The 16,871-nt window shown below is 42.3% G+C and overlaps 1 protein-coding gene across 1 annotated transcript in view; it reads right to left on the reverse strand.

Moving 5' to 3' along the window:
• The window catches only part of TENM1 (teneurin transmembrane protein 1), a 782,231-nt gene that overhangs the window by 127,269 nt on the left and 638,091 nt on the right, over nt 1-16,871 (reverse strand). Inside the window, exon 16 of the mRNA XM_069074038.1 lies at nt 1,916-2,035. Within this exon, the coding sequence (XP_068930139.1) occupies nt 1,916-2,035 (120 nt within the window). The remainder of the gene's footprint in view (nt 1-1,915; nt 2,036-16,871) is intronic.

Genomic DNA, 16,871 nt, shown 5'->3' on the forward strand with positions numbered 1-16,871 from the left:
AGGATCTCAGTTTTTACTTGCTTGATTTCTCTATGGAGCTTTGTTCTGTGACTCTAATTCACTTGTCATGCAATGTTGTGTATTGTCTTCAATGGGGTGTTGTCCCCAAGGCTAGAATGAGCCCCAAGAAGGCAGGGGGCCATATCTTATCTAAACTTCCCACCCCAATACCTCTCACTGAACACAGGAGGGGCTTAATCACTCTGGAATGGATGCTGTTGATGATTATGCTAATGATGTTTGCTTAGAATTTTTTTGAAGTAGACACTTCTGAGTTATTCCAAGTGCTGGTTGGGGGATAGAGATTTGCAAGGTGACCACACAGCCATCTTGCCTTGGGGATTTGGCTCTCAGGAGTATGAGCAAGTACTTTGAGGTTGTCTCTACATGGGCCATTCATTGACTGTAATGTTTTAGATCAAGGTTTTATTGGGGATTGTATCCATCTAAATGTCAATAAAAATATCTGTGGTTTTGGATCCTCCCACATGCTAAAAACATAATAGCAAGTGATCTCCCTGCTCTGGCCTCCAAGGACCTTGGAGATTAGCTGGGGGGTAATTTTGGTCATTCCTTGAAGATGCCAGTCTATACTAGCTATTATCAGATCATGAGACAAAGATCAGAAAAATAAAATAAACAATGCCAACAAAATAAAACATAGACCTTAGGGTGGCTAGGTGGTGCAGTGAGTAGAGCACCGGCCCTGGAGGCAGGAGGACCTGAATTCAAATCCGGTCTCAGAAAGTTAACACAAAAACTAGCTATGTGACCTTGGGCAAGTCACTTAACACCAATTGCCCTGCAAAAAGCAAAACAAAAACCCAAACAAACAAAACATAGACATTATTTTGGGGGCAGCTAGGTGGCATGGTGAATAGAGTACTGGCCCTGGAGTTAGGAGGACCTGAGTTCAAATCTGGCCTCAGACACTTGACACTTACTATTTGTGTGACCTTGGGCAAGTCACTTAACCTCCATTGCCCTGTTTTCCCCCCTCCAAAGAAAAAAAACCAAAACTAAAACCAAAGTGATTAAGTTGTTTTAGCTCTTTTTTTGAGGGGGGAAAGGTAGGGCAATTGGGGTTAAATGACTTGCCCAAGGTCACACGGCCAATTTTGTGTTAAGTGTCTGTGGTCAGATTTGAACTCAGGTCCTCCTGACTCCAGGGCTGGTGCTCTATTCACTGTGCCACCTAGCTGCCCCCTGTTTTAGCTATCTTAAGATGGTGCAATATTTCATTTTTGGCGGAAATATTTTGGGCCATCTTTAACAACTACAAAATCTTTAATTGTGCCCTTTTTTCTTTTTCCTTTTAAAATGTTTGGGAATTGCTATGTAAAAAGAGCCAAATTACTGCAATGGGCCAAACTATGCTACCCTTTGCAGTGAATGCAGACAGATGTGTAGACGGTAACAAGAAGAATGCAGGATTGTTAACTTGCTTATAACACATCATTTTGAGGCTGAGAGAGGAATCTGCTGGGGATCTTGACAGAGAGAGAATGGAGAAACGAAAATACTGTAATGAATGAGCATGATCTTTTCTCCATCTACCTGGGGCTCAAGCTAGGATGGTGAAGCTCCAGCAGAGAGTGCATAACAGTAACTCACACTTACATAGTCCCTTAAATCCTGTATCTCCTTAAAGCTTTATGACAATCTTATCACCCCCTTCTTAAGACTGAGGCACAGGTCCAGAGGGATTACCTGACTTGCCCAGGCACAGAGCCTGGGAAGTTGCCCATAGCACAGAGTGACAGGCAGGATTGGAATCTCATTTTTCTAGGTCTAGCTCCTTGCTCATTCACTGCCTCTAGCGATGGCTGCTTCAGAGCTCTGGTCTTATACATGGAGGAAAGGCAGTATTTGGACCCCAAAGAATTAGGAACAATGAGAAAAACTAATGCCTTACCTTCCATCTTGTCGGCTGATGGTATATCCATAATCGCTGTGGCCTAAGAAGCTGACATTCACCCCAACCAGAGGTGTCCCATCCACAGCCACAACCTGGCCTCGAATCACACAGGCACGTCTGCAACAAGAGAAAAGCCCAACATGAAGGAATGTCCAAAGATTAGGGAAAATCTGGGGCAATTCTACGATCTAAGTCTTCATATATGTAGAGGCGGCTATACCTGTAGTTTTGGGGCAATTATACCTACCACAGTACTGGATATGTAGAAGGTATATCCTTCCCTGTGGTTACGTTTTGACATGGGGACATTTGTTGCTGTCACATTTTCTTTTCCTTGAACAACTGATAGACTATTATTTCATCCTATGGTCTTAAATATGTATTTTTTTATAGAAAGCAACAGAAACAAAAAGAAAAGACAGGTCTCCCAAGTGAAATAAATGGTTGATGTAAGCTCAGAAGGGTCAGAACTCATTACAACACTCCTTTCTTCAGTATTTTCCCACTCCTATCCATCCCATCAGATCAATCTTCTTAATAGACAGCTTTTCTAATGCATACCATCTTGCTTAAAATACTTTGATGGCTAGGTGGTGCTGCACTGGATAGAATCTTAGGCCTAGAGACAGGAACACTCAACTCCCTGAATTCAAATCCAGCCTCAGTCACTTACTAAGTGACCCTGGGCAAGTCATTTAACCGTGTCTGCTTCAGTTTCCTCTTCTGTAAAGTGATCCAGAGAAGGAAATGACAAACCACTCCAATATCTTTGCCAAGAAAACCCCAAATGGGAGAGACTGTCAGACAACTGAAAAACCTACCACAAAATAAAAACTCTTTATCTTGACATTTAGGGCCTTTCATAATCTATTTTCTTTCTACCTTTCTAGACTTATCTGACACTGTTTCCCTTCATATACCACATGTTCCAAATACACTGTATATACTTCACTCACAGTAGAGGGCCCCTAAAAGTCCTCTCCTATATCTCTGCCAGTTGAAAACCTGTGCATTCTCAAATGCTACCTTCTCCACATAGTCTACCTTAATTTTCCCAGCTGGAAGAGATTCTTGCTTCCTGTGAACCCTCCCAGCACTTCATTTAAGCCTTACATATATTCTACATTCTTTGTAGTATGCTGTTTAATGATCCTCTCTTTTCCCCCTATACTACCAGACCCTAAGCTCTGTGAGTCCAAGAGCCATGTCTCATGCATACTAAAAGCCCCATTTAGTGGCTAGCACAGATCTTTACCTGAAGCAGCCATAGAATCAGATGGCTGAAATTAACAAAAAGTGCTCAGTACTCAAAAGCTTTCATATAACCATATCCCTGGACAAGCAAAGAAATCAGTCAAACTCCCTGGAGTTCTTAAAAGAGAATCTGCCCTGAATTTATTAACATTTTCTTCAAAAACACCAACAAGCTATGGACTTGCAAATGTTATGGAAAGGTAAGCTAGTATCACTATACAGTGCTGCCATGTTTCTACCCCCTCTCTTACTTATGTTGGGTCTGTGACACTTATCATCTGCTTCTTCCTTTCACTTTTCCCCAGAGTATTTCATCAAATGTTTCCTCTAGGGCACTGGGTTAGGCTAATATCATTGTATTATACCTAACAAGAATCCATCAATCAGCCAACAAGATTTTATTAAGCACCTGCATTGTTGAGTTCTGGGGACAGGTACAAAGACAGAAGTCAAATAGTGCTTGCCCTCAAGGAGTTTTGTTTCCAACAGTGGTACAAAAGTTTACATATATAGGTGGATACAAAACAGAAACATGCTAATGAAGGAAGGGAAGGCACTAGAAACTGAGGGGAGCAGGAAAAGTTCTGTACAATCAGGACTCTAGGCCTGTCTAATTCTGTGGTCTAGAGATCTTGTTTTCAAAGCAAAGGCCTGTGGGTAGCCTAGGCATTGTTAACATGAAGAGACTGTGGGAAATGAGTTTTTGTGTGTGATGATTCTGTCTCTAGGCAGGATAATAGAAAGAAATGGCTCAACTAGAAGTACTTATTTCTAGAACATTCCAGTCTCAGCTCAGTCACTGGGTCTCACTGACTACACCTTCCTCAATATCTGGACTTTGTACTTTCTAGTACTGGCATCTTATTACCATAGATTCTACAATAGGACCAAGCCATTCATATTTCACCTCTGTACTACTTCTAATTTACTTTTTGTGTTCTCAGCCTGTCTGTAAGATTAGAAACATGTGTGTGTGTGTGTATGTATACGTGACTGAGAACTTCTTGCAGATCCTTCCCTTACATATGCAAGCAATAGAAAAGACCTTGGTCTAGAGCCTTTGTCAGGTTCTTCTTCTGAAAGTAGGTTTCAGAGAGCCGTCTAAAAGAAGCATTTTGATAAACTTGGTAAAAAGAAAACAGAATGTGCTGCTAAAAGCTACCATATAACCTAGGGATTTCATACCACAGGAGCCAGTGGTGCTGAGAAGCTGCTGGGTTAGTGAAATCAAAGGCTTGATGTGATTTCCTGAGACTCTGATGTTTATGAATTTCCTGGGTGAGTTCCCAACATGCCAAAACATCTCTAGTCAACAAGGAGACTTTGCAACTCCAAGGGGGTGGGGAGGGGAGAGCAGAGCAGAGGGTTTTCCATGTTCTTTCAGTAAGATGGTTTAGGTTCTCCACTCTCATGACATTTCTTTTTAAGCAATCGGGGTTAAGTAACTTGCTCAAGGTTACATGGCCAGGTGTTTCTGGGTAGGTGCTAAGTGTCTGAGCCCAGATTCGATCCCCAGGTTATCCCAACACTGGGGCCGGTGCTCTTACTCACTGTGCTACCTGGCCACCCCCACTCTCATGACATTTTTGCACAGTCAGCCTAACTTTGTACTATACACACCAAGCTCAGTCCTTTAAGTTATTTCATGAACACTAGTTGACAACATTTTCTCATAGTTTGCAAAAGAAACACACCTTTACTTTGTGAGGCAAATGAGCCCATCACAGTTGTCAGTGTTCTGGGCTTTTCTGTTGCGTCTCTCTCTTAGCTCATCCTCATTCCCTTTCAGGGAAGGCCTGCCTTTTGACTCTCCTGCTCTTTTATGAAGTGCTAACGACTCATCAAAATCATCATTATTCAGGACACTGTCTACCTGTTCTTCTCATTCAGTTCTCTCATCATTCATCAATAATGGATGCATACTGGTCTTTCAACTCAACTTTTTTTTTATTCTTTATATTTTAGGAGCTCCACTGACTTACAGTATGTGCTAAAGCCTCATAAAACTCATTATTTTACAGTTATCAGTATTGAACTGTCTTTGTAATGGATTAGACTTGAAATGTTCTAAGCTTCCCCAGACCTGGCTGCATTCGTCCTCATTATTTACATACTCAATGTCATCCATTTCTCACAAGAACAACGCTTAGCACTGTTTGTCCCTGCATTACCAGTTCTTCTTGTAATTTTTGACCACCATTGGTCGTCCAGAGGCAATATATGTTTCATAAATTTAGTGAAGGCATTAAAATGATACTTTTTTATCTGCAACACTATTGACTGACACAACATCTCAGATAAGGCTGATAAATCCACTCACCAAGCAAATTTTCCATTTTCAAAGGAAGTCCCTTAAGATGACCTGCTTCCCTAGGTTATCCTCCTCAGTGATTTTTTTTGAGGGGGGAAGGCAGGACAATTGGGGTCAAGTGACTTGCCCAAGGTCACACAGCTAGTAAGTGTTAAGTGTCTGAGGCCGGATTTGAACTCAGGTCCTCCTGACTCCAGGGCCAGTGCTCTATTCGCTGCACCACCTAGCTGCCCCGTCAGTGATTTTTTGCTATATCTTCTTACCAAGTGCCAGATAATAACAGCTGACACATACTGTAATTTAAGGTCAAAAAGCACTTGAGGCCTTGTTTGATGCTCACAATAGCTCTCTGAGGTAGGTGCTTTTTTTTTTTTTTTTTGTTTTTTGGGGGGGAATGGGGGGTATGTGTTTTTGCCCAGTTTTTATTGCTGTTTTTTTTTTTTTTTTTTTTTTTTTTGTGTGTGTGTGTGTGTGTGTTAAGTGTCTGAGGCTGGAACCGAACTCGGGTCCTCCTGACTCCGGCGCCAGCACTTTACTCACTGTGCCGCTTAGCCACCCCAGTAGGTGCTTTTATATTTACCCCTTCCTCTTTTAAAAAAAATAATGAAGCTGAGCAAAGACAATTGGTCATATTTACACACATATAAGGTCATATATCTAGCAAGTGTCTGAGGCAGGATTTGAACTCCATTTTTCTTGTCTCCCAAGCTCAGGGCTCTGTCCCCTGTGGCATCTAAGTCTTCAGATAAGATGGGGCTCTCAGGTTCAGCTGCCATCTCATGAACTGTTATTTTCTCCTCTACCTAAAAGCAGTATATACTGCTGTCTGTTTCTCACTAGGGTGTTATCTAGTTATTCAGGTAAATGTAATGTCTTCACATATTTAAAGCATAGTTTAGACCCTTAAGGAAGAATGGAATGATATTGAAACTTTAAGGCAGTCAGGAGCTTGTTCAGAGGACCTTCCAAGATGTTTCCAATTACAGAACATAAGCAGCTGTTCTATTCTATTTAACCAAAAACCTGGCCCTGTGTGTCCAATCATTTTACAAGCCAGTGTCTATTAAAGCATGGAAGTTGATACCAAATATTAAGTTGTGGAATCCCTTGGTGAGTTCCCAATATTCTCAATACAATAAGTGTGCACTTGGATAATAAGACCACATACACCATGGGGACTGTCTGTTTTCTTCCCTTTCACAGATCTCCTCCTGCACTGGTTTTGACAGCTGGAGTGATTTTTGTACGGAGCCTTTGGGCACAAAGACCAGGGGAAGACCATTTGAACTTGGATAAACTGTCACTATGTTAGGGCAACAGGAGCAGGAGATTTGCGTCTTTTCGGTCCCTACAATTCCAAGCTGAGTCCTCTAGTTCTTTGGAGGCCTGGCCTATGGCATAGGAGGCTCTGGGAAAGCCTCTTGAGGCAGTCTACTTTCTACTGAGTTAGGGTCTAGTGTAACTAACAAGCTGCTTGTTAACTGATTCCTAGGGTCTCATTCATTCTAGACTCTCACTTCTCATTGCATTTACAGATTATTTCTAGCCTTCAATCACTGCTTGGTTCCTTTATTCTCTTTTCTTTCTCTTTTATCTTCTTTGTCAAATTTCCCAATAATCATTTGACACCTCAAGCATGGAACTTAGTTAAAAAAAAAACAAACACCAGGCTGAAAATTAAATTGCTGAAAGAAGACGCAATTTACTACATTGTATTTCTCATGAAAATCTTTGGTAAGGGAAATTCGGCTCTAGGCTAAGGAAGTGTCATCCATTTGCTTTTGTTGATTACAGGGGCCTAAGCACACTTTGAAGAAAGGCAAGGCCCTGAGAAGCAGGGATCTTAGCAGCAGGGGGCAGGTTTGGTTTTTTGGCCACAACTGACAGCTTTGGCCAAGTCTGAGCACTTAGAGCAGTGGACAGAGAGTGAGGAAAGAGGACTCATTCTCTTCTGCCTCCTGCAGCTAGCTTGCTCTGGGCCATCTTCTCCATTCCATTTCTACCACATGTAGTGACAGAGTCTGACTTTGCCTGTCTTACCTTGAGCTTACTTAATCTTGGGAGCTGGGAGGGCCCTACTACACATCAGTGTGTACTTGGACAAGAATTCCCTCCATAACAGCCCATAAAAATAGGATAATGGGTTTAAAGATGGAAGGAACCTTAGTGTCCATTTCATCCAAACCCCTTATTTTACAGTTGGGGAAACTGAGACCATAGAGGCGCATGGTCACAGAAGTTTTAAAATAGAGAACTGAAGCTAGTCTTTCTAGTATATCACATTGGAAGATAAGGCCCTGAAAACAATGGGGAATAGAACAAAGTCCTTTTTTTTTTTTTTTTGCTTTTTGGAGGGCAATTGGGGTTAAGTGACTTGCTCAAGGTCACATGGCTAGGTGTTTTTTTTGTGTGGGTTACGTGTCTGAGGTCAGATTTGAACTCAGGTCCTCTTGACTCCAGGGCCAGTGCTCTATTCACTGTACCACCTAGCCGCCCAGAACAAAGTCCTTTTGATAGGGGGGAAGGAGTTGATGAGAGGTCACTGGATATTATCGAGGAAGGCCAGTTTGGGGGGGCGGGTACTGAAGTACCGTGTTTCCCCGATAATAAGACCTACCCCGAAAATAAGCCCTCCCCTTACTGTGTAAGATTCCTCTAAAATAAGCCCTTCCCCGAAAATAAGCCCTATTGACATTGCTACTGTAGTGAAGGTGATCCCCTGCACTACACGCTACATCATAGTACCCTCTGTATGCACCGTCCCCGTGAAACGCACGCAGCGCTCCGAGCTGCATCCAATCAGAGCTGCAACAGTGAGCGCGTCATCTTGTTCTTCCCCAGTGATTTGCTTATTGAATAAAGGTACATTTTTTTGTTCACATTTACCTGTTTATTAAAATTGCTGTCAATGTTCATTAAAATAAGCCCTCCCCTGAAAATAAGCCCTCTGGTGTTTTTCTGTCCAAAAAAATAATAAGACAGTGTCTTATTATCGGGGAAACACGGTAGGAGCCTCCCAGCAGGCTTATAGGGATGGAGAGCGGCAGTAAAGAAAGGCAGGAGGGTGAATCTCAGTCTGAGCATTGTCTGCTCCTCGGCCATCAGATACCTGGGGAATGATGTCCTCAGATCCTGTGTAAAGCCCAGGGGAGATAAAGGATCCTCATTTCTTTAGCACTGTGATATTTTTTTTTTGGAGAGGGGAAGGCAGGGAAATTGGGGTTAAGTGACTTGCCCAAGGTTACACAGCTAGTAAGTGTTAAGTGTCTGAGGCCGGATTTGAACTCAGGTCCTCCTGACTCCAGCACCTGTGCTCTATTCACTGTGCCCCAACACTGTGATATTTATAAAGCTCTTTCCTTACAACAACCTTTAGAGGTAGACAGTATTAGGAGGCTTCCCCTCACTTTTTGTTGCTGTTTGGTCGTGTCAGTTGTGTCTGACTCTTTGTGACCCTGGTTGGGGTTTTCTTGGCAAAGACACTATAGTAGTTTGCCATTTCTCTCTCCAACTCAATTTACAAATTAGGAAACTGAGGCAAACAGGGTTAAGTGACTTGCCCTGGGTCACACAGCTAGCAATTATCTGAGGCTAGATTTGAACTCTGGTCTTTCTGACTCCAGGCCCAGCATTCTATCCACTGCACCTCACTATAAATGAGCAAACAAATTCAGGGAGAGGAAGGAACCTGTCTAAAGTCACACAGTTTGTCAATAGTGTTCCGAGTTCTATTCTAGCACCTTGGAACTCCTAAAGCTCTCCTGATCAATATTATACAACCCAGCGTGTCATCTACCTCTGACTCTCCCTTGCTGTAGTGAGGACTCAGTCCATACTTGGTGCTTGTTTGATTTTGTGATTTTTTTCTCAGGCTGACTCTGCATCTGTCATCTCCAGCTTTGTAGGGTTAGTATTTTCCTACCCTTACACAAACCCATAAATGGCTTATGTTAGTTGGATCACCAACCAATTCATGTATTTGCATGTATAGGGGCTGAGTGGGTTGAGAAGAATCATGCTGAATCTCTAAGAAGGGACTCAAATACACCCTGGATTATCTAGTCTTCTTGCAGAACTGAAACATCAGGGCGGCTAGGTGGTGCAGTGAATAGAGCACTGGCCCTGGAGTCAGGAGGACCTGAGTTCAAATCTGATCTCAGACAATTAACACAAAAAACTAGCCGTGTGACCTTGGGCAAGTCACTTAACCCCAATTGCCCTACCTTCCCCCCTCCAAAAAGTGAAAAAAAAAAAGAACTGAAGCATCTCTTAAGTAAGTTTGGTTCCTCTAAAGGGTTGCTATCCCCTCCTATAGTGCCTGGCAAGTATCACAGTGGGGCCAGTAGCCTATTGTTGGAGAAGGCTCAGTCTGCCAGCATATCAGTGAGTGACTCTGGATTGTATCCAAGCAGCTCTCATTCATCAATACTCTTCTAGGCCTGAGATATCTCTTCCAAGTACTTAGAACTTTTCCTATTACCTTGTCTAGTCCCAATCTAGCCAAGTATCTTGGCTAGACTCATTTGACAGGGGATAGGAGCCAGAGACCAGAGGCAAAGTGATCTTGTTTGGAGAATAAAAATGGAAGCTGATTTTACTTAGAAGAACCTGGATGACCACATGTCAGACATGGCATTCTTACACTGGGTAGAATGTGGGCTAAATGACTCCTAAGGTTTGTTCTGACTGAGGCTGTTGATGATGTATTTGTGACCTACTTCATAGATTAGTTGGGGGGATTTTAGAGAATGTTTTGAGACACTTGTGTAACAGATGAATATCCTACAATTCCAAATAACAGGGTGGGGAGTTGCACTTTGTTGATTAACTCTTTCAGGGCATGAGAATTCTGTTTGGTCTTTTACACTTTCAGGGATGTCAGTAGTACCTTCCTGACCTGTAAGAATAAGCATGTCAGGGTATCTAGGTGGCGCAGTGAGTAGAGCACCGGCCCTGGAGTCAGGAGGATCTGGGTTCAGATCCAGCCTCAGACACTTAACATGAAAACTAGCCATGTGACCTTGGGCAAGTCACTTAACCCCAATTGCCCTCCAAAAAGCAAAAAGAAAAAAAGAATAAGTATGTCTCCTCAAATACCTCATGAAGGCAATAATTACCTTATTATTCATTTCTGGATGATCAATCCTTTGCTTCATAATTTTAGGCACATTTAAGGCAGTCCCTTTCCAGATATCCAATGGACTCATGTACCACATATGGTGGTTTCTGATATCTGTTATCTATTCCAGTCCAGCATTACAAAAACACTTCCTAGGGTTACAGAATAAACATATTTCCAAGTCCTTAAATGCAAATTTGTAAATGGTCATATTCAAACCCAATCAAAACTCATTCTTTTTTCCTTAAATGAGCTGGCTGATTTAATCCCTGTTTCCCTGGTGGGTAGCTCACATAAATCACACTTACCAAGTGGCTAACATGAAAAGCAGCTGGGAGCATTAGGCAACAGCATTTGAATACTCTGGGAAGGGCAGGACTAATGAAAATGCAGTTATCTTTTGAGGCAGAAATATTTTCCTCATGGCTAAGGATATTTCTAGAAAAACTAAGAGGCTACTCAGCACAGGCTGGGATAAAAATTTTCCCATGTGCCCTAGTAATTGCTTGTCAAAAGTCAGCTTGCTTTGGCTGAGACCCCCTTCTACAAAATGTGGGAAAAAAAAGAGCACAAAGCAAACTGATGCCACAGTCACATTTTGGGAACCGTGGAAAGGCCCACTGCTTCAGGCAGGCATGTTTCTTTTTTTTCCCTATTTCTTTTTTTGCTTTTTGGAGGGCAATTGGAGTTAAGTGACTTGCCCAGGGTCACATGGCTAGTTTTTTTTGTGTTAAGTGTCTGAGGCCGGATCTGAACCCAGGTCCTCCTGATTCCAGGGACAGTGCTCTATTCACTGCACCACCTAGCCACCCCTAAAAGATAGGGGAGGCTATCAAGGGATTTTGCTTTTTTTTTCATTTTGGAGGGCAATTGGGGTTAAGTGACTTGCCCAAGATCACACGGCTAGTTTTTGTGTTAAGTGTCTGAGGCCAAATTTGAACTCAGGTCCTCCTGACTTCAGGGCCATTGCTCTATTCACTGCATCCCCTAGCCACCCCTGGCAGGCATGTTTCTATTGGTCTAGCTACAACAACTGAAAGATTTGTCCAAGAAGCCCTTTAGGTTCTTCTGGAATAGGTCCAAGGTTGCCCATCTTTGAGGAGACTAATCTTCAGTATAGGCTGCATTGGTCATCATCAGCCTCCTTGGTCTCTTTTCTCACTTCCTAGTGAATCTGGCTTCTAAATTCCAAATGATCACCCAAGTCAGGGTGGGAGTTAGGCACACAAAGTACCCAACACTACTGTTCCAGGCTACTTTTCCTCTACCCTCTACTGGGCAAGATACCCACAGATGGGACTTCTGTCCTGGCTCTGCTGCTGAGATAATTTGGGGATAAATCTCTATTATTCCTCAGTGGCATGGTGTGTTAAATGGGGATAATAGTACTTTTGCTTCATTACCTCATAAGGAAATACTTTGAATTTGTAAGAAGGAAGTTATCACTACTGATTATTTGGGAAAAAAAGATGTTGCTGTTGGTGAGACAGCAAATGTCTACTGTGCAATGATTGGGTGCATTGCATGCATGTGGATTTGCTTGTCTGGCTGGGAGGATATAGATAGTATCTGGAATCTCTGGCCCCCTTGTAATCCAGGGCACACATTGGGCAGCTAGGTGGCCCAGTGAACTGAGGAGGACCTGAGTTTAAATCCAGCCTCAGACACTTAATACAAAAACTAGCCTGTGACCTTGGGCAAGTCACTTAACCCCAATTGCCCTCCAAAAAGTAATCCAGGGCACACACTTGTAATGGGAATGCAAATTTGGAAGATCTTCCCTGCCCCTAGGCTAAAGTGCACCAGAAGCCTGGGGAGGGAGGCTTGTTTTTCAGTAGATACTTTTTGATTGGCCAGTGGGTCAATAAGGTTGTTACATTCTTTGAGCCAGGAGAAGGCTATATAAGCCCTGATGTGAGGCTTTGTTTTGGGGCTCACTTTGAGAAGTGTTCTGTGATTTGATCTGAATTCTGGGAAGCCGTTGTTGAGAGTCCCCCGGCTTGGAAAAACCAAGATGTGGAAACCCAGATGTTGACTGGGTATGGATGTAATGGTTGGACAGTTTGGAGATCTGTCTACTTGATCTGTTTCTGTCTTGATAATTCTGCCTGTATGCTTTGAAGTTTGGGGTGCTGACCTTTTTCCCCTGAACAAGGTAAACGATATATGTCTGACTGATTAAAGTAAGCTTGTTAACCCATTTTGAGTTGCTTTCCTTTAACAAAGCAGATCCAAGAACCTGTGGTAGCAGCAAACCCTGAGGACGTGCTTGGGGTGCTTGCTGCTACAACACTAGTGAGACAGCTAGCCAGGCTTGGGGACCCAGTACATGCTAGGTGAGCAGAGAAAAACTAAGTGGCCCTGTGGAAATGGAATCTCTATTTGTGGCCTCATTGGCTCTGTGCATTAACAGATATCTGTTAGTCACATAGACTGTGTAGTCACAGATAGGTGGCTTTATATATACAGACAGAGTAAGAGATAAAGATTCTATATCTTCTTTATCTTCTCTGACCTGGACCCTGATTAAGCAATAGGACCAAGGTTAGGAAGAAGATAGGATACTTGAGATTAGAAGTAGGAATCAGCTAGTTCAAACTGTTCATTTTAAAGATGGGGAAACTAAGGCCCAGAGAAGGGAAGGGACTTGTTAAAGGTCATATAAGTATTAAGCTGCAGGACCAGAATTCAAGTCTACGTCCTCTAATTTCAAATCTATTATCAGGCTGTTCTTCAATGAATAAGGTCTATTCAACCCACAGGTTTAGATACTGTTAGCTCAAATATTACTAATTAAAATTATTAGGAATAATACAACAGGTGAGTACTGAACTGAATGTTATTAGAAGCAACCAATTAAATCTTTTTCTCAGGTAAGCAGTAATTGCTTTTCCTTATTCCTTACTTTCATGTTTACATAAATCACACAACCGTTCTTTGTGCTGCCTTCAGGAGCAAGTCAGCAGTTAGAAATCAAGGACCCTTCTGGATTTGGGATTAATTTATTTTGTGCGTGTGGGGCTCAATATGCAGGTGAAGACAATCTCTTAATTATTCAATCTAATGGCCTTTTCTCAATCCTCACCCTTCTTTACCTCTCTATAGCCTTTTCACACTGTGGATCACCCTGTCTCTTTGATGCTTTTTTCTCTCTAGGTTTTTGTGACATTGCTCTCTCCTGGTTCTTAGTCTCCTTTGCTGGCTCTTCAGGTCATGCTCACTAACTGTGGGTGTCCCAAAGGGCTTCGTCTTGCAGTCTCTTATTTTCTGCCTCTCCACTATTTCACTTGGTCATTTCATTACTTCCCACGGATTCAATTATCATCTCCATGCTGGATTCTCAAATCTACTTATCTATTCCTAACCTCTCTGCTGACCTCCAGTCTCACATCTCCAACTGCCTATTAGACATCTTGAAATAGATGGCTCACAGACAGCTTAAACTCGACATGTCCAAAATTGAACTTCACCCCCTCCAAACCTCCACTCTCCCTAACTTCTCTATTACTGTTGAGGGTACCATCATGTGCCCAATCACCAAGTCTCAAAACCTAGGTATGATCCTTGACTCCTTATTCCCTCTCACCTTCCATACCAATCTGTTAGCAATGCTTGTCGATTTTTACATTTGTGAAATCTCTCAAATATGCCTCCTTTTCTCCCCTGACACCACCATCACCCTCATCACTTCATACCTAAACTATTACAACAGTCTGCTTGCCACAAGTCTTTCCCCACTCCAGTCCATCCTCCACTGAGCTGCCAGTCATCTTCCTAAAACACAGATCCGACCATGTCACCCTGCTCCCTATGAAATAAACTAAGGTGGCTCCCTATCACCTTCAGGATATAATACAAAATCCCCTGGCTGGTGTTCAGAACCCCTCATAATCTGAACGCCCTTCCTATCTTTCCAGTGTTCTCACACTTTACTCACTTCCTTCCTTCCCCACTGACCATGTACTCTGTGATCCAGTGACAACAGCCTCCTTGCTGTTGCTTGAACAACATTCTATCTCCATGTGCTACACTTTTTCTCTGGTTGTCTGCCATACCTAGGAATTCTCTTCCTTCTCACCTCTTCTCCCTGGCTTCCATTAAGTTGCAGCTAAAATTCTTTCCCTATTCCCTTTAATGTTAGTGTCTTCCCTTTATTGATTATTTGTACATGGTTGGTGGCATACTGTTTCCTCAATATCAGGAACTATCTGTTGCCTTTCTTTCTATCGCCATTGTGCCTGAAACACAGTAGGTGCTTAATAAGTATATACTGACTAGCTATATGAAGACAGCATAGAGAAGGACTGGGGCCATTATGGGGTCTGTTGGTTAAGTGTAGGAATGGAGGATTTATAATTTTAGAAGTAGAAAGGACCAAAGTAGCCATCTAGTTCAACTCCCTCATTTTAGAGGAGGAAACGGAGGCCCAAAGGCATACAGGTAGTGTCTGAGGTAGTATTCACATCAGGGATAAGACTTTTTTTAGCCCTGTCTTCAACTGAACAGAGACATGGCATCCAATACATTGGTAAGTTGAACTGAATATCGTTGTCTCACAAGTGGATAGATCTATCAATTGAACTCTATTTTTGAATCTGTGATAAGCCCCCATGAGGTGGGCTGATGCACTAAACAAATAAATATCTTTACTCTCCATCCACTAACTCCTCTTTTCCCCCATAAATAGGCTCAGGTTTCTCTCCTTCCCTGACTCTCTCTTGTCACCCCTATGCCATCCTTAAGAAACTTTCACTTCACCCTTCCATACCCGCATGCCATAATCCCGTGTCTCCTCTCGTTCACACCATCACCTTTACTTTCTCACCTCCCACTTATTTTTCTGCTCTCTACCATCTGGCTACAGAATCCACCACTCAAGTAAAACTGCCCTTTCCCAGGTTACCACTGTATGTAATCCAACAGACTTCTCAATCTTCTTCCTTCTTGACCTCTCCGAACTCTTTGAAACTCACTGTTGATTGTCTTTTCCTCCTGGATATTCTCTCCTTCCTAGTTTTTTGAAACACTGCTTTCTCCTGATTATCCTCATACCTTTCTGGCCTCTTGCAATGGCTCATCATCTTTTTTCAGTCCCCTGATGTGGGTGTACCTAAGAGCTTTGTCCTAGGCACTCTTCTCAGCCTGCACTTCCTGTGATTTCATCACCTCCCAATTATCATCACTAACTTCCCTATTTTTTGTCCAGGGCACCATAAACATTCTAATGACCCAGGCCTTTCCTAATTCCCCTAGTTGCAACTGTTCTCCCCACTGTATCCCTGAAATGATATTCTATTTATTTTATATATATCATACTTATTCATGCACAGGGGGCATTCTCCCTCCTCTAGGAGTATATATGAAGGAAAGGCCTCAGTTTTCCTTTTTGTTTTTGCATTCCCAGTACTTAACACAGTGTCTTGAACATAGTAAGCATTTAATAAATTCATGATACTTGAATTGAGTTAATGATAGAAATAAGACTGAAAGGCATATTTAGCTTTTGTAAGAAAGTCATCTGCTCTAAAGAACTCTTAAACCCTCAAGAATTTTGCTAAGAAAACTCAAGAAAATTGCTAAGTCTTTCAGGCAGCTTCACAAGACAGCTCTATTTGGTAGCACATATTCTTCCACGGGTCACCATTAGTTGGTGATTAGTTATTGGAATTTATGACAATTTGGAAGGCCATGCAATCCAAGAAGCCCACCGTGGTTTCTTTCAGCTCCTGTACAAGTCCATGTCCAGAGCTAATGAGGGTATGTACATCTAAGGCCAGAGTCCTGCTTATGTCCCCCTCTGGAGGTTCTTAACGTGGAAGCACTGTCATTTGCTGAGGGAATGTACTTTTCTTTCATTGTGTTTATATCCCCGAGGCCTAGAAAGGTTTAATGGCAGCTCATCCGCTCCTCTGTCACTTAAGTGTCAGGATCCCAACAGTCCCCATCTAACACAATCACTTACAAAGGAGATCAGATGGCAGGAAATGGGCATGTCAAGGCGGTTCAATATATAGATGAATGGTATGAACCTATTACCAAGTGTAATATCCATTAACCTCATGAGAGAAACAATCAATCTCATCTAATTTGAATTATCTTGAAAGAATCAAAGATGCAGAGAAAGTTATATAAGTGATATCAAATCAACCTATGTAGGTATAAATATTAATTTTTCAAATGAATGGTGATTGTCTTCCTCTAGTTAGTCTGCTTGGCACAAACACTATGAAATGCAGAAAAATCCAAAAATTGTGTCAAAGGAGGAAAGG

The sequence above is a fragment of the Petaurus breviceps genome, unplaced genomic scaffold (genome assembly GCF_028583685.1).
Source record: "Petaurus breviceps papuanus isolate PSGF00001 unplaced genomic scaffold, PetGlider_PUasm1.0 90881, whole genome shotgun sequence".
Lineage (NCBI taxonomy): Eukaryota > Metazoa > Chordata > Mammalia > Diprotodontia > Petauridae > Petaurus > Petaurus breviceps.